The following is a 22,966-nucleotide window of genomic DNA, read 5'->3' on the forward strand; positions in this document are numbered from 1 at the left end:
ACTTTTTGGCTCTCCGCGAATCGCATCTGGAAACCCTCGCCGATGGCATGCGAGCGAGCGAGAGAGTGATAAGAGAAAGTGATGAGACAGAGTGATGAGAGAATGCTCGCGTGTGTGAGGTTAACTCAGCGGAGTAATCGCAGGAACAGAAGTTCATACTATTGTGCGAATTTCACGAAAACATTGCCGGCACTTGCGATAGATTTCACGCTGGACGATAATTCTTGAAACGCGCACGAGTGAGAATTTACATTGAGGATTTGTTTCTGTGTATAGACAAATTTTGTAATCTTATTGTAATTGCATCATCGGCGTTCACATCGTGAAACTAAGAAACTCTCGCAAAGCAAAAACAACATCCCGTAATCAGAGAACGACCCACAGAAAGAGACGTTACCGAACTACATTTGAGGCCTCGTCAGGTAACGGGTTCTCACCCGCTCCTATTGGATATCTGTGAAAAAGAACTTTATAGCTCATCGGATTCATATTCATAGGTTTTTTCGGTAAAGTCACGTAGGTAAAAGATTAAAATTCATAAAAGTAAAATAAAATAAGAATATGAATCCTTGCAGTCACGAAAGCTTCAAATCTAGAACTCAACGGATTCCTCCGGTTTCAATAAAGATTCTGGGGTGAATGTTGATGTGCACACACACACGAGGGACTGATGTTGCTCACGTACAACGCTGCAGAGAAGCGTTCACCGCATCACAGGCAAAACCAACAAATGTATTATTTTCGGCATTATCCAAGGTGAATTCTGACCACAGAAATCGGAAAACTGATTTAATATTTCATTGAAAAAAAAAAATTGGTGCGGTCATTTTTGACCAGCCTGAGACCACCACCTCCACTCCACTCGGCTCTGAACGATTTGGGGAAAATATCTAATTGCGATTTTTCTGAAAGATATTGCGGTTGCGATTTTATTTGCGATTAATGTTTTTTAAGGTCAAGCTTCAGTTCAATGTTCACTGTGTGATAGATTTAACACATGTGATGGAGCATTACCACATGATGCCATCAAAATATGAACTGCTCTATATATTCTAATGCAAGGATGAGAACTTAAAAGATATGAATTGCTTCCAACATGTATTTATTAAAATGTTTTAATTGAAATAGAACAATCAAACATAAAACAATTATTAAGTTAAATAAATAAAGTTATAATAATAAAAAATAAACAAATTCCAATAAGAAAGCAATCAAACTTTTCAAATCGCAAAAAAATCACAGCCTTTGCGATTTGCTAATCGCATTGTTTCAAATTGCGATTAATCCATTTGAAATCGATCAATCGATTTGAAATTGATCAATCGATTTGAAATCGATCAATCGATTTGAAATCGATCAATCGATTTGAAATCGATTTGAAATCGATTAATCGTTCAGCCCGACGCAACCACAGGGCGACTGAAGCCGGAAATCGCGAGCCAGGACCTCGGCGATGCTCCGACCCATGAGCCACGTGACCAACCTTATTGGTGTTGAATTTTGATCATTTTCAAGATAAGAGTAAAAAAAAAATGTTAAAGGGTCCTTCTGTTTGCATAGACCACAATACCTGCAGTCATAATGCAAACAAAAAACACAACTCTGATAATGTGTGCACTGCCCTTGAATTTGATTGGTCCACACCCGAGACAGCTTTCCTTAGAGCCTAGTCTCACATGGTGTTGGACCAGATTACGCCAAAAGGCGCACAACTCAAAGACAATGCACCATCAGAGTATGAGAGCTCGGGGTAAGCATTTACACCATTGGAACCTCATTTGCCAGTAAAAAAAGGTGTCAGTTTTGTTGCCAGATAAAAGGGTAAAAAAACAATTATCATATTTTTTACTGGCAAATGAGGTTCCAATGGGGTCCTCCTGATCATCTTATGAAGGCGACAGTCCCTGCCACATTCCTATGGCAGGGACCAGTACGTCCACAAAGGCGGCAGCTGGGCATCGCATTCTGAGAGATTGGCCGTCATTTTCAAAGGGGCCCCGGTAATCGAACACGCAACAAGAAAATAAATCTTTAACAAAAAAATAAATCTTTAATTCGATACGGTCATTTGATCGACCAATCGTCTCAGCGCCGGTTTATTTTATTGCAATCCGAGCCAACACAAAAACCATGTCGCCTGCTTAGAGGCTACATATTTAGCATTTCAAAGGTCTAATTCTGCACGAAAAACCCGTCAAATTTCGCTAAAAAACGTTGCCCTCCCTTTGAAGTTACCGGTGAGTCGTCTTCAGTCTCCGAGAGGTGGTGGTGGGGGCCGGGGGGGGGTGGCGAATCAATAGCACGGTGACACTAAACGGGGCCACGATCATTACCCATTCTGCTCACACCTGGATGGAAAGAAGAGAGCTGGGGGGGGGGGACGCATCACCCCCCCCCCTCCTCGCCCCTCTCCTTTCATTCCGTACACTCGTACAATGCGCGGTGCGAGATTTTTTTTTTGGCGGTGGCGGCGGCGGTGGCGGCCGGGTTTAATTAACTGAGTCAATGGACTAAATGGCAGCAGAGCTATCTGTCTTCTTACGTGGCCGCAGCTCGCAGAATGAGAAAAATAACTCAAAAGGACACCCCCCCCCCAGTAATTACTTCGCTATCTTTGCTATGATAGATTAAAAACGAATCTCGCCGCAGCCCAATTTTTTTTTAAAGCCCCCCACACTCGTGCACGAGGGGGCCCGGTGTCAAAATCTACTGCTGGGTGAACGCCTCCCCGACCCACAGCGTCGCTGGCCGAAAGGGAGTCAATTTGAACGTAAAGCTTTCGTGACTGCAGGGATTCATCTTCTTGGTTCTTTCGGTAAAGTCACGTAGAAGGGAAGTTATAAAATAATACAAAATAAAACATAATAAAATAAAATAATTCTCACGACGTTTCGGCCACAACGCAAGCAACCGTCCTTCACCTGAGGACGGCTGCTTGCGTTGTGGCCGAAACGTGAGAATTATTTTATTTTATTATGTTTTATTTTTATTATTTTGAAGCAGCCATCTTCAGGTTAAGACGGCTGCTTGCGTTGTGGCCGAAACGTCGTGAGAATTATTTTATTTTATTATGTTTTATTTTTATTATTTTATTACTTCCCTTCTACGTGACTTTACCGAAAGAACCAAGAAAATTTGAACGTACTTCACCACGCCGGTCAGCGCGGGTTGGCGAAAGCGGCGATGACCGACACGGGGCTGACCTCCCGTGGCCTGTAACACACGCGCCGCATGGTGCGTCCGATCTCCGAAGCTAAGCAGGGGCTAGGCAAGGAGAGTGTCTAAGTGCGTCATCAATGACTGCAGTGTAGATCAGGTGTGGGGAACGTCCGGGCCGCGGGCCGCACAAGGCCCGTGAAATCATTTGGTGTGGCCCTGCCAAGGCAACCGCAGGCGGGACTCGAAATTCAATAAATCTCGGAGCAAACCTGGAAAAGCAGTTGCGAGTAGCAGCAACATCATCATCAACACCAGCTAACATAACACGCCTCGCCAGAGAGAAGCAGTTCCAGCCCATCGCATTAGGGGCGAGTTCATTAAATGCTTGACCAAATATAACGGGCTCATTTTTAAGTTGATAATTTTGTATGGGCCGCGAATGATGTCACATAAATATCCAAATGGCCCTTGGCAGAAAAAAGGTTATTCTTTGGTTCTGTCGGTAAAGTCACGTATAAAGATAAAATAATAAATTAAATTAAATACTAGCATACGACGTTTCGATTGCAACACAAGCAATCGTCATCAGGTATAAATTAAATAGAAACACAAATCTAGTATACTTAGAAATGTAATGTCATACAACAGAGAGTCGGATAACATAACCAAAGAATAATTCCTGCAGTCACGAAAGCTCCAAATTAAGTCAGAAAAAAATTAACCCGTAAAAACAAAGTTTGTCACTATAAATCCTTTATATGCGTGGCAGCTAGAATCCTCTCGTCCTCTGGCTTGAGATGGCTGCCACCTATGGGTCAGATGATTGTCTGCAGTATTAAACAATTGGTAATTAAATATTTAATTTGTTTTCCCTAAACAGTGTAAAATTTTGGAACAATTTTTTCACGAAAATTAATTGTCACGCACAACGAGTCTGTGTGCAAAATGTCAGCTCGATTGGATCACGGGAAGTGGGTTAAAAAACGACCGAAAGATTTGCACGGTCGTAAGCAAGCAAGCACGCAAGCAAGTGAACTTAATATAAAGGATTTAAAAAGGTTCCCCACCGCTGGTATAGAAAGTGGTTCGGCTGAAAATGTACATGTACAGCCCTTTTGTAAATCCACTGCTGGATGAGGGCCTCCCGATTGCCGCATCGGTCGTGGGGGTTATTTTCCCGTACGTCACCACACTGGTCAGTGCGGATTGGTAAAGGTTAAGGAGCATAGAAGTACTGTACGATAAGAACTCGCTCGTTGCGTTGTCGCTGTGACACGGTTCTTCTATTCGGGGACAACTTTCGCACAATGCGGAATGTGGCCGTTGTTATAATGCGGGACCACGCCCGTTATAACGTGAAACGAGTTCCATTGTAACGTGAAACGAGCCCCGTTATAACGTGAAACGAGTCCCGTTATAACGTGAAACGAGTCCCGTTATAACGTGAAACGAGTCCCGTTATAACGTGAAACGAGTCCCATTGTAACGTGAAACGAGTCCCGTTAGAACGTGAAACGAGTCCCATTATAACGTGAAACGAGTCCCATTGTAACGTGAAACGAGTCCCGTTATAACGTGAAACGAGTCACATTATGACATGAAACGAGTCACATTATAACGAGGACCACGCCCCATTAGAACGTGAAACGAGTCCCATTATAACGTGAAACGAGTCCCATTATAACATGAAACGAGTCCCATTATAACGTGGATCACACCCCGTTATAACGAGGACCACGCCCCATTATAACGTGAAACGAGTCCTGTTATAACGCGGGCCGCGTCCCGTTATAACGTGGACTGCTTCCCGTTATAACGTGGATCACGCCACGTTGGCCCGCCAGGCTGTCTTCGCAGCGCGGAATGTGAATCAAATCTGCCCCCGTAATGCACATCAAGTAATTATTCACGCGTTATAATAATAAATAATAAAATAAGAAAGTAATAGGACTTTTCAAATCGCAAAAAATCGCAGCCTTTGCGATTTGCTCATCTCATTGTTTCAAATTGCGATTTCCATGTGAAATCGATTAATCGTTCAGCCCTCTTGCGTGGTATGTGTGTGTGTGTGCGGTAGTGTAGCGGTTAGCGCTACGCTGCGCTATGAACCCGGCGACCCGGGTTCGATTCCCCGCTCACGGCCAACATCAGCGACGATTATCTGAACCGGTCCCGGGCCTCCCCTAGGTCGACTCAGCCTCAAATGAGTACCTGGTGCGGTGTGTAAACATCGCCGCTAGGGAGACAAAGGCGGTCGGGCGTGGTGCTGGCCCACCCACCCCCTCGTGTACCGTTCCGGCCTTCATAGGTGCTCGCTAACAGCACTTGCCCCTACAGTCTGTTCAGGCTATACGGGGGATCTTTGTTTGTGCGGTGTGTATGGGCACGACTTACCAGTGCACCTTCCCATCGTGTATGCAGCCAATGAGCACGGCCACGCTCACAGCGTATGCCAAGGAGTCTCGCAGCAGGGGCCAATGTGAGAGAGGCGAGGCCTTGAACAACGCGGACGCACGCCGCCGATGAACGCGGCACCCAAACCAGGCATTGGGAAATAATAACAGCAACAGCAGCAATGGTCATTCACATTTCATACGGGGCAATTCGAGGCGTGTCAGTTTGCTGAATGTTACACCGGTGCGAGGCCGTGGGAAGGGCCTCGTATGTCAGCGGCAAATAACTTTTTTAATCCTTTAAATTAAGTTCACTTGCTTGCTTGCTTACGACCGTGCAAATCTTTCGGTCGTTTTTTAACCCACTTCCCGTGATCCAATCGAGCTGACATTTTGCACACAGACTCGTTGTGCGTGACAATTAATATTCGTGAAATTTGTTTTCCAAAATTTTACACTTTTTAGGACAAAAATATTATATTTAATTACCAATTGCTTAATGCTGCCATGCAATCATCTGACACATAGGTGGCAGCCATCTCAAGCCAGAGGACGAGAGGAATCTAGCCGCCACGCATATAAAGGATTTATAGTGAAAAACTTTGTTTTTACCGGTTATTTTTTTAAAGAACGTGCCTATGTTGCCCGTTTGACCGGGGGATGCAGCCAAGGCAAGCGAGCGTCGTATTACGGCCAGCCGGATAGAGGCGTATCCAGTAGAAACTCCTCTTAACGATCACCCCTGTTAACGACTAATCGCTTCACGACGGGCCCCCAGAAAGCCCGATGTGTAGTGTATAGTGTAGTGTATAGTAGTTTAGTGTATAGTGTAGTGTATAGTGTGGTGTAAAGTAGTGGAGTGTATAGTGTAGTGTATAGAAGTGTATATTGTAGTGTATAGTAATGTATAGTAGTGTAGTATATAGTAGTGTAGTGTATCGTAGTGTATAGTGTAGTGTAAAGTAGCGTAATGTATAGTAGCGTAGTGTATAGTGTAGTGTATAATAGTGTAGTGTATAGTAGTGTAGTGTATAGTGTAGTTTATAGTAGTGTATAGTGTAGTGTACAGTCGTGTAGTATATAGTAGTGTAGTGTATAGTAGTGTATAGTGTAGTGTATAGTGTAGTGTATAATGTAGTGCATAGTGTAGTGTATCGTAGTGTATAGTGTAGTGTATAGTGTTGTATAGTGTGGTGTAAAGTAGCATATGGTCTGGGACTGCTTTTGTTGTTGTTTTTGCTACTTTTCCCAAGCTTGATAACACCGGACTTATACACTCGATCAATGCATTCATCAATTTAAAAAAATAATTCATTAATTCAGTTTCGTGACTTGCTAACCATTTTCTCTATTTTGCATTCCGATCGTGTTTTTGTGTATTGTTTGCTGTTGTGACCTGCTGACCCGCCCGTACTGGAGATCTGATTCCTCCTGGAGTCTAAATAAACATTCTGATTCTGATCAACGGCAGCATAAACGTCAAAGGCGCAGCCGTCACGTCACCCGCTCGAGTGACCGCTTCTGGCAAAAGGGCCTCCACCACAGGGGGTGCTTTTGCCCACCCTTCGACGCCAGGCCAGGCGTCTTTGAAGATATTCTTAGGTTTTTTTCGGTAAAGTCACGTAGGTAAAAAACATTAAAAAGTAAAATAAAATAAAAATCACGACGTTTCGGAGGCAACACAAGCTTCCGTCTTCAGGTGGTACCGTCGCAGCCACGACAGCTGTATCAAGTAAATGAGAGATTGCAGAAGCTACCACTCCGTTTATATAATGGTTGGAGAAGGTGGTAGATTTTTATTTTATTTTACTTTTTAATGTTTTTTACCTACGTGACTTTACCGAAAAAAAAACACCTAAGAATATGAATCATTGCAGTCACGAAAGCTTCAAATCTAGAATCTTTGAAGATGTAGCAAACGCCCACTCGACACGCAGAGACGTATCTACAAACCTAACCGCCCCCAAATTGTCAAGGTTTTTGTTTTTGTTAAACAAGGCCCGATATTCACAAACAACACATTTGCCCCTATTCTTTGGGTATTTCGGTAAAGTCACGTTGATAGGTTCAAATTAATAAAAAAATTAAATAAACAAAAAACGACGACGTTTCGATCACAACACAAGCGATCGTCATCAGGAAAAAAACAGATCGCTTGTGTTGTGATCGAAACGTCGTCGTGTTTTGTTTATTTTCGTTTTATTAACTTGAACCTCTTCTTGGTTCTTTCGATAAAGTCACGTAGAAGGGAAATAATAAAATAATAAAAATGAAACATAATAAAATAATTCTCACGACGTTTCGGCCACAACGCAAGCAGCCGTCCTCAGGTGAAGAACAGGTCTGTCGAGGAGACAGTGTCTGAATGACACTGTCTTCACCTGAGGACGGCTGCTTGCGTTGTGGCCGAAACGTCCTGATAATTATTTTATTATGTTTTATTTTTATTATTTTATTATTTCCCTTCTACGTGACTTTACCGAAAGAACCAAGAAGATCGGGCGATTTGTTTCGAGTTTCTACGAGTCAAATGGGCAATAAATGCGGTGTCTCCCGGCGGCGTACGGAGCGGGGGGGGGGGCCGCGCTTATGTACCGACGGCGACAGCAGGCAGCAGATCGCGCAAATTCCCAGCAGGTTGTAGATGGCCGAACCCACGATCGTGCTGACTCCGATGTCCCCCTTGGTCACGAACACACCTGCGCGGAGACGGCAAAGGGAAACGCACGGGCACGCCGTGATAACCCGCGCGGCAGACGCACGACCCTTGCGTAGCCCCAACAGTATGTCGAGGCTATACTGGATGGGGTTATTTGTGTGTGTTTCAGTTTTCAGTTATTAGGTACCACATTCTGATGATCTCCCCCCCCTCTCCTCCCCCCTCAACTCGCTTTTAAGGGATTACATCTTGAATCATTGCCTCACTTGATGCAGCTAATCTGGCTGTGACGGTCCCACCTGATGACGGAGACTTGTGTTGCCTCCGAAACGTCGTGATCTTTGTTTTATTTTATTTTTATTAATTTTGATGTTTTACCTACGTGACTTTACCGAAAAAACCTAAGAATATGAATCGTTGCAGTCACGAAAGCTTCAAATCTAGAATTAGGTATAGCCCTGTGTGCCATTCGGCTCTTGAATCGGGTGCAACCGCAACAAAAAAAAATGTTTTTACAAAAAACATCTTAAAGTGAATATGTGACTAAGTGCAAGAAAGAACCAAGAAGATGAATCCCTGCAGTCACGAAAGCTTTAAATCGAAATGCAAAAAGAAATCCAAGAAAAGACAGCAAAACATTGCAGAAGAAAAATCACCGTACGTCAACGCCGTGTGCAAAAAAAAATCCCAGTGGGTACCGCGTCTCTCCCACTAAGTGCGCGTCCTACTAAGTGCGTGTCAGTGGCAGTGTCAGACCTAGGAATGCGGTAACCATCTCCGGTGCCGAGCTGCCAGCCGCCATGAATGTGGCTCCTGCCACATCCAGCGTGAGACCGAGGCCTGTGTCAGGAAGACAGAAAGATGGGGGGGGGGGGGGACAAAGCATGGTCAGGTCACGCAACGCACATTTGCAGCGATTTGTCGATCCACCGCTGGACGAAGACTACCCCGTGCTGTTGTTAGCCATGGGAGTTGTTTGACGATATAATGCGTTTATCAGAATGTTTATTTAGACCGGAGGAATCCGATGAGCCGTGAAGCTCTTTTACAACAGACGTCCGGTGTGGACGGGTCAGCAAGGGGGTTTTTAAAGTTCACGTTTATTTTGTTTCACCGGCTGAGAGCTCAATTTGCACGGTCGGCTACGTACGGTGCGAAAGAAGTTCAACACATACTCTTAGGTTTTGTCGGGAAAGTCACGTTGGTAAAAAATAAAATTAAAATTAATAAAAGTAAAATAAAAAATCACGACGATTCGGATAAACACAAGCTTCCGTCTTCAGGTGGAACCGTCACAGCACGATTGCTGTATCAAGTGCTACTTGATTCAGCAATCGTAGTATTACTTGATACAGCAATCGTGCTGTGACGGTTCCACCTGAATTTTTATTTTATTTTTTACCTACGTGACTTTACCGAAACAACCTAAGAGTATGAATCCTTTCCGTCACGAAAGCTTCAAATCTAAGTTCAACACACACACATACATTTGCAAGTGTGACCTGGGGAGTTAGTCTGCCAGTAGGGGGCAATGATTGCTTTGCATAGTCACATTCGAGTAATTTGCAGAAAAAGACGTTTGCTTTGTATTCCAGAGAATATGCCACGTGCATCTCTATAATCTTCATAACCACGATGACCTAGTACAGATAAATGTGAAGCCAAATTACAGCTTTTCAAAAGGTTTAATTATACCTCTTGGAACCGAGTTTCTTACAATTCTAGTTGTGAACGTACAAAAAAATGCTTCGCACGAAGCGTTTCACAAAGCAAAAATAAGTCTGAAAAGTCGTGACCGTGTGATTGTGTACTGAGCTCGCAACTGCAGAACGCTGCAGTGTATGCACTGCGATTACATGAGTAGAAAGGTAAAAGCGCAGGCCTGAAATTGCTCGCTCATGCCACTCCACCTGAGGACGGCTACTTGCGTTGTGGCCGAAACGTCGTGAGAATTATTTTATAGGTTTATTTTTATTATTTTATTATTTCCATTCTACGTGACTTTACCGAAAGAACCAAGAAGATCAATAAAGAGAGCCGTTCGAGAGGGCATTTTGTCCTACTCATCCATGCTGACGTACACACACGTGTGTGTGTGTTGAACTTTTCTGAGCGTGCCCTTTCTGGGAGTGCGAGAGACGTGGCCAGACTTTTTTGAGAAGATAAATAATCGAAAACACAAATTAAGCACGGGGCACGGAAGTACAACTAATTTGTTTCATCAAACCCTGTGTGTTTATTGACATTGTAAAAAAACATTAGCATTGAGAACCAAAGGGGTGCAAGGCTGTGGTCAAGGTGAAGAACCACTGAATTTACATCATCAAGGCAGCATCACGTGATGATAAAGGCTCAGTGAAACACTCAAGACTCAAAGTTTTTTCGGTTTGGCCATGTTTGTTTGTTGTAGTACGGAGTTAGACTGATGGCCTTAATCTAAGTTGTCTTGTGGTTGTTGTTGGTTGACTTTTATGGCTTTATTTTGGTGATTTTGAAAAGTGTTTTGCCTTTAGACATGTTTGTTTGTTGTAGTACGGAGTTAGACTGATGGCCTTAATCTAAGTTGCCTTGTGGTTGTTGTGGTTTGACTTGCATCCCACTGGGATTTTTGCACACAGTGTTGGTGGATGGTGCTTTTTCTGCAATATTTTGCTGTCTTTTCTTGGATTTTCTGTTTGCACATAGTCACTTGAAGATGTTTTCTTGTTCATGTTTTTGTTTTTTGTTTGTTGCGGTTGCACCCGATTCAAGAGCTGAATGGCTCACAGAGCTATACCTAATAAATGAACTTGAACTTGAACCAAAAAACTCAGACATCCCGATTGCGGAGTTTAAAAGCAGTGGTATTTTTTTTATCATTTAGCAGTGTTACTATTATAATGTGGGGAATTTACAATAAAAGTAGCAATGCATTATTTAAGCTGAAACAAAAGTCTATAAAATCGATTAGAAATGGAGCAAAAAAAAAGCTATTACTGTAATTGTTTTACAAATGGTGATTGCAATTTCGAGAAACAAAATTGGATCATTTAAAACTGCTGTTCTGTTTAGATTGCCATATTTTATTGTTTGCATTGACCGATTTTTACGGTTCAATAAAACTCGGCGCAATGAACAATCACGACCTTGAAGTTGTTATTGTACGAATGGACGAAGCTACAGTCATCTTTTATTGTTGTTATAATGTCCGCAAGCGGGCAAGGGTGCGTCTTGATGCACCGAACAATTTGTGGATTTGCCGCCCGTCGCAGAGGTTCGTTGTTCTAGCCCCAGCGGACACCGCCGGTCGACACTGTGGGTGAATAGAGCACACGTACGCGCCGTCTGCTTCGCAGTGGACGTTAAGGACCCCTTGATGTCGGTAAATTATTATTTTTTAAAGGGAGTATATGCCATGCCACGTTGGCTGTCGCGGTCCAAATTTGCAACAACAACAAAAAATCACTCGCAAAATTATTGAATTCGAAACAATCACATCGCCAGGTTTTTGTCAAATCTCGGAAGCTGGATGGGCAATATTTACCGGGGCGGCCACTGGTGTTAAAGCCGCGAGAATGTCTTCAATACGTGGCGTTGCTACCTACCCACTTGGCCACGTCACCAGCTTACACTTATTTTTTTTTATTGTGGGCCCCTTCTTTCGATTGTGGGCCTTGGACAATGTCCCATTTGCCCAGCCTAGGCAGGGGAGTCGGGTCGATGGGTAATCACCCTTTAGACCCTACTGGTAAATATAAACTATTTTATTGATCTTATTGATATTTACCAGCGGAAATGCATTGAAAGTATTTATCTATTGTTGTTAATTAATGTAGGTCGCTATTTGTATGTATGCATGCACGTCTGTTGAACTTCTTTCGCGCCCAGCTGTAGACTTCCTAATGTCGGAAGGAAGAGCGTTCCAGACGGCCGCAGAAGCGCATCTGACCGCCTTTGTTGCACGATTAGCCAAAATCCGCCGCTGCGTTCACGTGGTGGTTTACGCTCCTTGACGAGATCAGCGAGGTAATGCGGTTCACTTGCGGCAAGCACTTTTTATCTTCCTTTATATTAAGTTCACTTGCTTGCTTGCTTGCGCGCTTACGACCGTGCAAATCTTTCGGTCGTTTTTTAACCCACTTCCCGTGATCCAATCGAGCTGACATTTTGCACACAGACTCGTTGTGCGTGACAATTTATTTTCGTGAAAGTTTTTTCCCAAAATGTTCAACATTTTAGGAAAAATATATATGTAATTTCCAATTGCTTAATGGTGGCAGGCAATCATCTGACCCATATGTGGCAGCCATCTCAAGCCAACAAAAATGTACAATATAAACAATCATACAAAGACTGAAAACCTTATAATCCTCATATACGACTTTCCTTATATTTAATTAAAAAGACCAATGTGATAAAAATGAAATCCTTACTAAAAAAAAACAGAAATGAATAATAAAATAAAACCGATGCCACGCATATAAATATTTATAGTGAAAAACTTTGTTTTAACGGGTTAATTTTTTAACCAATCTCCCCCCCCCCCCAAACCTTACCCCCACCTCATTCGCCACCCTGGCAACCCTCTAGATCCGCGTATCCTCCGCAGCCGCGCCGACTCACGATCGCTGATGAGTTCTAGCGAGGGCAGGAAGTAATAGTCGCACACGATGGCGATGGCGAGGAGGAGGTAGAGGGCGATGAGGATGTAGATGAGGACACCGCCCTCACGCTGTTCCTCCGGAGTGAAGAAGCCGGGGGGGAACTCGTCCGAAGCAGGTCCCACGCACCCCGTGTCGTTTCCTGCGCGACGGACATCGTGACGATCACCCCCAGCACGTAGCCACTTATCGTCGGCGTCAGCCTCGTCATCATTCATATTCTTTGGTTGCTTTCAGTAAAGTCACGTAGATAGAAAAAATAATAACAATAAAATAATAAAAATCAAGTGAATTAAAAATTAGAAAAATATCACGACGTTTCGATCGCAACACAAGCGGCCGTCATCAGGAAAGGGGGTTTAGCCTCTAAAGGCAAACCTTTATAAAAAAAAAACAGTTCGCTTGTGTTGCGATCGAAACGTCGTGATATTTTTTTATTAACTTTATATTTATTATTTCTATCCACGTGACTTCACCGAAAGAACCAAAGAATATGAATTCCTGCAGTCACGAAAGTTTTCAGTCTAAATCATCATCATCATTCATTCCTGATGGTGTTTGTAGCTGCTGCTGCTGATCATCTCCGGTCGAGAATCTTTCGACCCAATCTCGGCCACTCGATTTCGAGGGGGTGCGGATATCTTTCGATTTAAAGCTTTCGTGACTGCAGGGATTCATCTTCTTGGTTCTTTCGGTAAAGTCACGTAGAAGGGAAATAATAAAATAATACAAATTAAACATAATAAAATAATTCTCACGACGTTTCGGCCACAACGCAAGCAGCCGTCCTCAGGTGAAAACGCTGTCTTTCCCACAGACCTGTTCTTCACCTGAGGACGGCTGCTTGCGTTGTGGCCGAAACGTCGTGAGAATTATTTTATTATGTTTTATTTTTATTATTTTTTTATTTCCATTCTACGTGACTTTACCGAAAGAACCAAGAAGGTGCGGATATCGTCAAGCCCCAGGCGACGTCCCTCCGCCCTCCGTGGTCGTCACACGCATCGGAAATCCCTTTCGTCTTTTCTTTTTGTTGTTTTCTTCACGGCCGAAGTCATCCGCGACCCTTTTCGCCCGATCCTCCTCCTTTTTAAATCCTTTATATTAAGTTCGCTTGCTTGCTTGCTTAGGACCGTGCAAATCTTTCGGTCGTTTGTTAACCCACTTCCCGTGATCCAATCGAGCTGACATTTTGCACACAGACTCGTTGTGCGTGACAATTTATTTTCGTGAAAACCAAAATTTTACACTGTTTAGGGAAAATTTTTGAAATATTTAATTACCAATTGCTTAATGCTGCCAGACAATCATCTGACCCATAGGTGGCAGCCATCTCAAGCCAGAGGACGAGAGGACTCTAGCCGCCCCGATGCCACGCATATAAAGGATTTATAGTGAAAAACTTTGTTTTTACGGGTTTACTTGTTATCCACTGGATGGATTATTATTGTCACCCCCCCCCCCCTCTCCCTCCCTGCGGTTGAGTTCACCTATTCACAGTGTGTAGTAATCCCTCGTTTTTTTATGAGATTTTTTTTTCTGTACACAAGAAACAAAGGCCCGGAGTAGAACGTTGGGTGACAACAACAACAACAAAACAATATCCCGCCAGTCCCGTGAATCTGACACGTCCTGATTGATGGGAGGCGGTGGGGGGAGGGTGCTAGACAATCCGTTGGAGGCGTGGATGAGAGAATTCGTTGTTTCGTTGTACATAGAAAAATCGCGTTGGTAGAAGATTCGTAATTTTTGTTGTTATAACGTCGTGGCGAGGAAGAAGAGGCGGCGGGCGGGGGTGGGGGGTGTGTTTAATATACGGCTGGGGGAGTCCCTGGCTTATATGGCCGGAGGTTGTGGTGAACGAAGAGAAGTGTTGGGGGTAAGCCAAGGATGTCGCTCCCAAAATCAGCAGCACGTGAATGCTGGACAGCCGCTCGTCAAAGCTTCCACGTCCCAAAGGAGTCTAATCACTCCCCCTAACCAGTGCGCGAACGTTCTCTCATTACACAGTAACGCATCGGTATGATTCTACAATACGATGTATAACAGCGCAGTGGTTACTTTACACTTCTACCCAAGTTTTACTCGGCAGATTGGTGAGCTGCGTTGACGTGGGTGTATAGAAGCACTGTGCACAGTGCCGGATGAAGCCCCTCCCTGCACGACGGACACAATAATCCCCTGTGGGCTGGCGTAACCAGGAGGTTCCTACCAGTACAGTATTACGCCGTCGACGTGTATTCCCTATACTCGCTTAACGACCAAATCACTTAACGACCAAATTTCGTGGAACAAATGACGGTCGTTAAGAGGGCTTCTACGGTACATACGAAATTAGTATGACTATTACCCATTTTAGATTTGAAGCTTTCGTGACTGCAAGGATTCATACTCTCATTTCTTTCGGTAAAGTCACGTAGGTAAAAAAATGAAATTAAAATTAATAAAAATAAAACAATGAAAAACAAAAAAATCACGACGTTTCGGAGGCAACACAAGTCTCCGTCATCAGGTGGGACCGTCACAGCCAGATTTGCTGCATCGAGTGTTTTATTTTTTATTAATTTTAATTTCATTTTTTACCTACGTGACTTTACCGAAAGAACTAAGGGCATTACCCGTTTCATCATCTCGTCTAACACGCATGTGGTTGGAGTGGTGGGCGCCTGTCCCAGCCTCGTGCCCCACGGCGTAGTCCAGACGGAGCAGCAACAGAAGCGTTGACGAGGCCCCTAAGATGCAGCGAGCAGCACTGCTGCCAAGACTTGGGTCCATGTCGGCTTGTCGGAAAAGGCTGCTCCCCACCCACTCCTCCGCTCTTCCCTGCCACACACGAAACACGCGCAGCCACGCCACGTACAACGCGCAAGCAGCAGCGGTCACGCACATAATCGGATGTATTCGTACTGCAGGAGGAATCCGATGAGCGACAAAGCTCACAGATGTCCAGCAAGGGCACGGGGTCAAAACGTTACAACAGCAAACAAACACGATAAGAGTGAAACGTTTAGGAAAATGTATGCAAATTATCACGAAAACATTTACAATTGAAACGAAACTATTTTTTATTTTACCAGGTAAAGCTCACTGAGCTTCTAGATTTGAAACTTTCGTGACTGCAAGGATTCATACTCTTTGGTTTTTTCGGTAAAGTCACGTAGGTAAAAAATAAAATAAATGAAAACAACTGAATTAAATCACGACGTTTCGGAGGCAACACAAGCCGAAACGTTGTGATTTAATTTAGTTTTCATTTATTTTATTTTTTACCTACGTGACTTTACCTAAAAAGACCAAAGAGTATGAACCCACTGAGATTATTAGCGTCTTCTTTAGCATGGACCTGGCCATAAATGATAACTCAATGAAGTGGCTTAACACGTGGAAATTTTGCAGAGCCATATACTCTAAACGTATGTTTCTAAACGTGGAGGGGAGAAAAACTGGAGGATTCAGAGAAGAAATCCACGCGACCACGGGAAGAACACGCAAACTCCTAACATACAGGCGTCAGGGTCGGGATCGAACCCACGATCTCCTGCATTCCAGGCGAGGTAGTTAACATCTCGCCACGTGGCACCCCTTGAATACATCATACATCAACTCGGTGTCTGAGCTGCTGGCGACTCCCATGCCATGTGCGGGTCGTGGGGGCTGTTTGACCATACTTCACCACACTACTCAGTACATGTTAGTGAAGACGACAACGTAGCCCATCCAAGCACCGTCCGAATTCAACTCTGCTTAGCTTCGGAGATCTGACGCATTGGCATCACACGATAGGCTAACCGATTATACTGGTAGGAACCACCTGGTGCCACCAGCCCACAGGAGATTATTGTGTCCGTCGTGCAGGGAGGGGCTGGGTGGGGAGGGGGGGGGGCTGGGTGGGGAGGGTGGGTGGGGAGTGACTGGGTGAGAGGGGTGGGGCTGGGTGGGGAGGGGCTGGTCACCTCGTGGTGCCCTTATAAAACTCAACGTTTAACCTACTCACGCCGGCTTGTGCCCGCCCTCACAGTCGGCCATATTTGCGGAATACACCACGCCGCCGTTGACCCTGGCCATTGACCGAGCAACCCAACGTTCCTACCAGCTCCCTCCGCAGGAATGTGTTCATTCTCACGGCTGTAATTTGGCCAAAGAAAGAGCAAACAGATTTAACGTCACGGGTTTTCACGAATTCCGCTGTGACTGAGCTGAGAAGCCATCGACTAACTGCGCCTGAGAACCTCAGCCGTGCCAGCTCAGTGGTCTGACCTCTGCGCAAATGGGGTCACTTATGGGGCCGTCCATAAATGACGTCACGCGATTTCGGACGATTTTTGACCCCCCCCTCCTCGTTACACGGCGTCACAAAAAGTCAGACCCCCCCTAATATATGACGTCACAAAGCTCTGCCCCCTCCCCCAAAACCATATTTCCATTTTGAAAATAAAAAATGCTTCAAATCGCTTTAACCTCTGATGTTGTAGGAGTGTTGTTATAACAATTCTATATTTACTTAAAGTTGCGCATTTTGATGTGACGTCACATGTCTCAATCAAACCCCCCCCCCCTCGTCACACATCGTCACAAATGTCTGACTCAAACCCCCCCCCCCCTCCCTCCAGGTGCGTGACGTCATTTATGGACGGCCCCTTATCTGTTGCAATGAATTATTAATTCTTGTAATTTCAATAGTTGCAATAGGGCTGGACATAATCGTTCGGTATTATGAGACGCGCAGGGGGGAGGTGAGGACGCGAAACTACACAGCCTACCATCAAAAGCATCACGGGGGGAAAAAATGGTGCTGCATTGCTTGTATGTGGGTAAATTACATTGAAGATTAATGTCTCTCGTTTCACATTTTTGGAAGATGTTAATCTCTTTAAAGGTGACCACGCACATTCCGAAAATGCAATGCATGCATTCCTGTATTTTTAATTTCACTTACCGAACTCAGTAATCCATATTTTCTGGATTTTAATTCGCATTTTTACCCACCTCCCCGCCCCCCCCCCCTTCTGTATTTGAAGGCAAAAATTGGGGGAGTGTCTGACAGTCTTTAGAAGACGGCATGTGCAACATGAGCGCACCATTCAACACATACGTGACCATACTTCGCCATGACTCGCACACACCGGGGTTAATACTGGCAGGAACCTCCTGGTTACACCAGCCCACAGGGGATTATTGTGTCCGTCCGTCCGTCGTGCAGGGAGGGGCTGGGTGGGGAGGGGAGGGTGGGGAGGGGCTGGGTGGGGAGGGGAGGGAGGGGCTGGGTGGGGAGGGTGGGGCTGGTTGGGGAAGGGAGGGTGGGGAGGGGCTGGTAGGAGAGGGGAGGGTGGGGAGGGGCTGGGTGGGGAGGGTGGGGAGGGTGGGGCTGAGTGAGGGGTGGGAGGAGCTGGGTGGGGAGGGGCTGGGTGGGGAGGGTGGGGCTGGTTGGGGAAGGGAGGGTGGGGAGGGGCTGGTAGGAGAGGGGAGGGTGGGGAGGGGCTGGGTGGGGAGGGTGGGGCTGGTTGGGGAAGGGAGGGTGGGGAGGGGCTGGTAGGAGAGGGGAGGGTGGGGAGGGGCTGGGTGGGGAGGGTGGGGAGGGTGGGGCTGAGTGAGGGGTGGGAGGAGCTGGGTGGGGAGGGGCTGGGTGGGGAGGGTGGGGCTGGTTGGGGAAGGGAGGGTGGGGAGGGGCTGGTAGGAGAGGGGAGGGTGGGGAGGGGCTGGGTGGGGAGGGTGGGGCTGGTTGGGGAAGGGAGGGTGGGGAGGGGCTGGTAGGAGAGGGGAGGGTGGGGAGGGGCTGGGTGGGGAGGGTGGGGAGGGTGGGGCTGGGTGAGGGGTGGGAGGAGCTGGGTGGGGAGGGGCTGGATGGGGAGGGTGGAGAGGGGCTGGGTGCGGAGGGGTGGGGTGGGGCTGGGTGGGGAGGGGAGGGGCTGGTCACCCCGTGGTGCCCTTATAGAACTCAACTTTTAACCTACTCACGCCGGCTTGTGCCCGCCCTCACAGTCGGGCATATTTGTGGAATACACCCTGGCCATTGACCGAGCAACCCAACGTTCCTACCAGCTCCCTCTGCAGGAATGTGTTTATTGGCTGCACCATCATCAGCAGCAGCCACGATCTATCCACTGCCGAATTAAAGCCTTCAGCAAGGCGTCGACAAGAACGAAACAACTATATGTGTAGTACAGTACAAACGGCACAACACATTGCATCACAATAGAACAATGCGCAGTGATTTGAAATGCTGTGCTCTTTAATAATTTTAAAATACTAGAATGTCGGCGGCCTTATTCTAGATCCTGCAGAGGCCTTCTCGGTGCTTTGCCCATCGCCCCCACTGATGTCCTCTATCCCCCCCCCCCCATATGTAGATACTACTGACCAAGGCCTTAATCCCCCCCCCCCCCCAATATTCAAATATGCTCAAAATGCCCCCCCCCCAATATATTGCTATAAAAAAAGTAATAATAATAGCTATGCTATGTAAATAAAAACAACAATTTGCTAAACCTTGGCCATAATATCTGGACTTGTCTTCATATAAATGAATGCATACATTTCTGTTTATATGATTGTGGTTATGGTTGTACTTTATTAATCCCTAATCTCAAACATTACATACAATGAAACGTGAAATGGTAAAAAAGTAAAAACAGAGCAATGTAATACAATACACTATTAGACATTATTGTAAAAAATAAATAAAAAGTCATTTCATGTGTTAGTGAATTTTTAAAATATTTGTAGACGAGAAATTAGTTTAAAAATTTTGATATTTTTCTGGATTGGGAGTCCCAGACCCCTGGAAGATTTGGTCCCCTCAATGTTGACTCCATGGCTATGGCCTTGATACTGACTCTATTGTATGTAGGGTGTGTCTGCATGTATGTAGATACCACTGACTCTATTGTGTGTAGGGTGTGTAGGCATGTATGTAGATACTACTGATTCTATTGTGTGTAGGGTGTGTAGGCATGTAGATACTACTGACTTTATTGTGTGTAGGGTGTGTAGGCATGTAGATACTACTGACTCTATTGTGTGTAGGAGATACTGCCCAATGGGTTTTTTTTACCTGCGCCAAAATAAACCAAAAACCAAACCAGCTCGCCTGTTGACAAAGTAATCGGAATTCTATTCTGTGGATCTTTAAATGGATCACAATGTACGGCATAGACCGATCCGCATCACAAAAATGAAACTTTCAACGAACGATACATAAATTTCGATTTAAAGCTTTCGTGACTTCAGGGATTCATCTTCTTGGTTCTTTCGGTAAAGTCACGTAGAAGGGAAGTAATAAAATAATAAAAATAAAACATAATAAAATAATTCTCACGACGTTTCGGCTACAACGCAAGCAGACGGCTTCTTGCGTTGTGGCCGAAACGTCGTGAGAATAATTTTATTATGTTTTATTTTTATTATTTTATTACTTCCCTTCTACGTGACTTTACCGAAAGAACCAAGAAGATGAACGATACATACGCACCCCAAGCAGAAGTGAGTTCATGAAATAGACTCCGTAACATAGCACACCTCGCAAGGCCATGCATAATGGGAACATAGATCGACGAAAGTTACCAAGATACCGTTGAACAGAAATAATTAATATCCAGGCCGATCCATTCATAGATATCCCACGCATGCGTAATGTCCATCTTCAATTCTTCTCGCACGGGTTAATGAGCGCGGTGAAAGAGATGGCTCCCACGTCTTACAATCGTCGAGTGGTGCACAGAAAAAAATGTAACGAGCTCTGTTGAGAATGGTGGCATGTAAGAGGCTCCGAAAGATCAATACATACAAATGATCGAACACGAATTTCTCCCAACAAAATCGAATGGACTATCTATAAATGCATCAACGTACACACACACACAATATTAATATAACATTCGACTTCTGTGGTTGTATAACGTACCTATCGAGCAGAGGTGACGATGGCAATCAAACTCTTAAGACAAAGCAAAAAAAATAGCAGCACAAAATCGCCTTATTATAAGTAGTATTCCTCCTCCACTCTGTCACTCTTTGATTCTTTTGCGGTGCGTGCCGGACACCGAACGAATTTTCACTGTGACATGCAGCAAAAGGCACCACAAAAGTGTTTGGGGGTGGTGGTGGGTGGTTGGGTGTCTGAGTGGTTGATTGGGTGGGTGGCGGTGAGCGAACATAGATCCCTGAACTTTCTTGTGCGTGTGAAACTGCGTGCAATGGGAAGAACTGCAAAGCACAAGACGGAGAAGCAGTGAAGCAGCAGCAGCATGAGGTTTGGTGGTGGTGGTGGCACGCGTGACGCAAGTCAGCTGATATCACGAGTTTGAGCACTCTTAATCCGTTTTTTCACTGCATACGGAGGGCTTTGTTGAGATTGTAGAACGGGGAGGGTGGGAGCAAAACGTTGAATACAGCCCAATACACTGTACTCTAGGAGTCCTAGAAGCTATAGGCTATAGAGTAGATAACGTTCAGTCATGGCCAATCCACTGTTGGATGAAGGTCGGTAGGCAGGGCCACGTGTGGTGTGTGTGAAGTGTGGATACTGCCAACTACTATTTTTATTTCGATTTAAAGCTTTCGTGACTGCAGGGATTCATCTTCTTGGTTCTTTCGGTAAAGTCGTCACGTAGTAGGGAAGTAATAAAATAATAAAAATAAAACATAATAAAATAATTCTCACGACGTTTCGGCCACAACGCAAGCAGCCGTCCTCAGGTGAAGACCAGGTCTGTCGGGGAGACAGCCTCTGACAGACCTGGTCTTCACCTGAGGACGGCTGCTTGCGTTGTGGCCGAAACGTCGTGAGAATTATTTTATTATGTTTTATTTTTACTATTTTTATTTTACCAGGTAAGGCCCGCTGAGATGTATATTGATCTTTTTCAGAAGCGACCTGGCCACAAGTGATTGATCAACATCTATAATAGAGGTTTTGATGGGTTAGATTGCGTAAATTTAAATGTGTCGTAAATCACTCCAACCAACCGACACAACCAATTAGTAAGTGTGTTACTTAGTCCAGCACACCGGTGTGTTGGAGAATACACCCAAGTTTTGGGTGTTGGTGGGTTTAAAGACACATTTATACTGGTAGAAACCTCTGGTTACACCATGCCCACAGGGGATTATTGTGTCCGTCCGTCCGTCGTGCAGGGAGGGGCTGGGTGGGGAGGGGAGGGTGGGGAGGGGCTGGGTGGGGCTGGGTGGGGAGGGACTGGTCACCCCGTGGTGCTCTTATAAAACTCAACGTTTAACCTACTCACGCCGGCTTGTGCCCGCCCTCACAGTGGGGCATATTTGCGGAATACACCACGCCGCCGTTGACCCTGGCCATTGACCGAGCAACCCAACGTTCCTAAAAGCTCCCTCCGCAGGAATGTGTTTTGTACGCGATTTATCCCAAAACATCTCTGTTATAGATGTTGAGCAATCACCTGTGGCCAGGTCGCTTCTGAATAAGATCTATATAGCTCAGATCTCACCCAAGAGCATCTATTGTGGATAATGTTGGTCGCGAAAGAACTACGTGTTAAACTGCTCAACATCTCTCACTGTGATTGTTGAGTGATGATCCACCAAGCATCTGAACACGAGCTGATTTCCATTTGCTCCATCTCCCAGCATGTACGTCCGCCTGAGCGCATGTTCCGTTCCTAATTCCTGTAGCCTGTAGTCCAGAATCGGAATATTTATTCACGTAGGCTTTCGCGACCAATATTATTCATGATAAACGTTTTTGGGTTAGATCGCGTTATTTATAAATGTGTCGTAACCCTCCACCACCCGACACGGAAGCGTGAAACCACAAAAATTGTACATGTTGTGGTTTCACTCTTCAACACACCGGTGGGCTAAAGTAGTGAACTATTTATATTCTTGGTTCTTTCGGTAAAGTCACGTAGAAGGGAAATAATAAAATAAAATAAATATAAAACAATAAAAATTCTCACGACGTTTCGACTGCAACACAAGCAATCATCATCAAGTGTGACTTTTTTCAAATTTTCTTGCTGTGGATTTCACACCTGGTGATGATTGCTTGTCTTGCAGTCGAAACGTCGTGAGAATGTTTATTGTTTTATATTATTTTATTATTTCCATTCTACGTGACTTTACCGAAAGAACCAAGAATATGA

The 22,966-nt window shown here is 45.0% G+C and overlaps 1 protein-coding gene across 1 annotated transcript in view; it reads right to left on the reverse strand.

The window, feature by feature from the left end:
* The window catches only part of SLC24A5 (solute carrier family 24 member 5), a 33,144-nt gene extending 12,111 nt beyond the window's left edge, over nucleotides 1-21,033 (reverse strand). Inside the window, exons 1-6 of the mRNA XM_061563719.1 lie at nucleotides 20,752-21,033; nucleotides 15,470-15,674; nucleotides 12,814-12,993; nucleotides 8,968-9,051; nucleotides 8,148-8,251; nucleotides 5,554-5,654 (exon numbers count right to left, since the gene is read on the reverse strand). Of these exons, the coding sequence (XP_061419703.1) occupies nucleotides 5,554-5,654; nucleotides 8,148-8,251; nucleotides 8,968-9,051; nucleotides 12,814-12,993; nucleotides 15,470-15,626 (626 nt within the window). The 5' untranslated portion in view covers nucleotides 15,627-15,674; nucleotides 20,752-21,033. The remainder of the gene's footprint in view (nucleotides 1-5,553; nucleotides 5,655-8,147; nucleotides 8,252-8,967; nucleotides 9,052-12,813; nucleotides 12,994-15,469; nucleotides 15,675-20,751) is intronic.
* Between the last annotated feature and the right edge of the window lie 1,933 nt (nucleotides 21,034-22,966).

The sequence above is a fragment of the Lethenteron reissneri genome, chromosome 1 (assembly GCF_015708825.2).
Source record: "Lethenteron reissneri isolate LAM-NWPU_2019-01 chromosome 1, ASM1570882v1, whole genome shotgun sequence".
NCBI lineage: Eukaryota > Metazoa > Chordata > Hyperoartia > Petromyzontiformes > Petromyzontidae > Lethenteron > Lethenteron reissneri.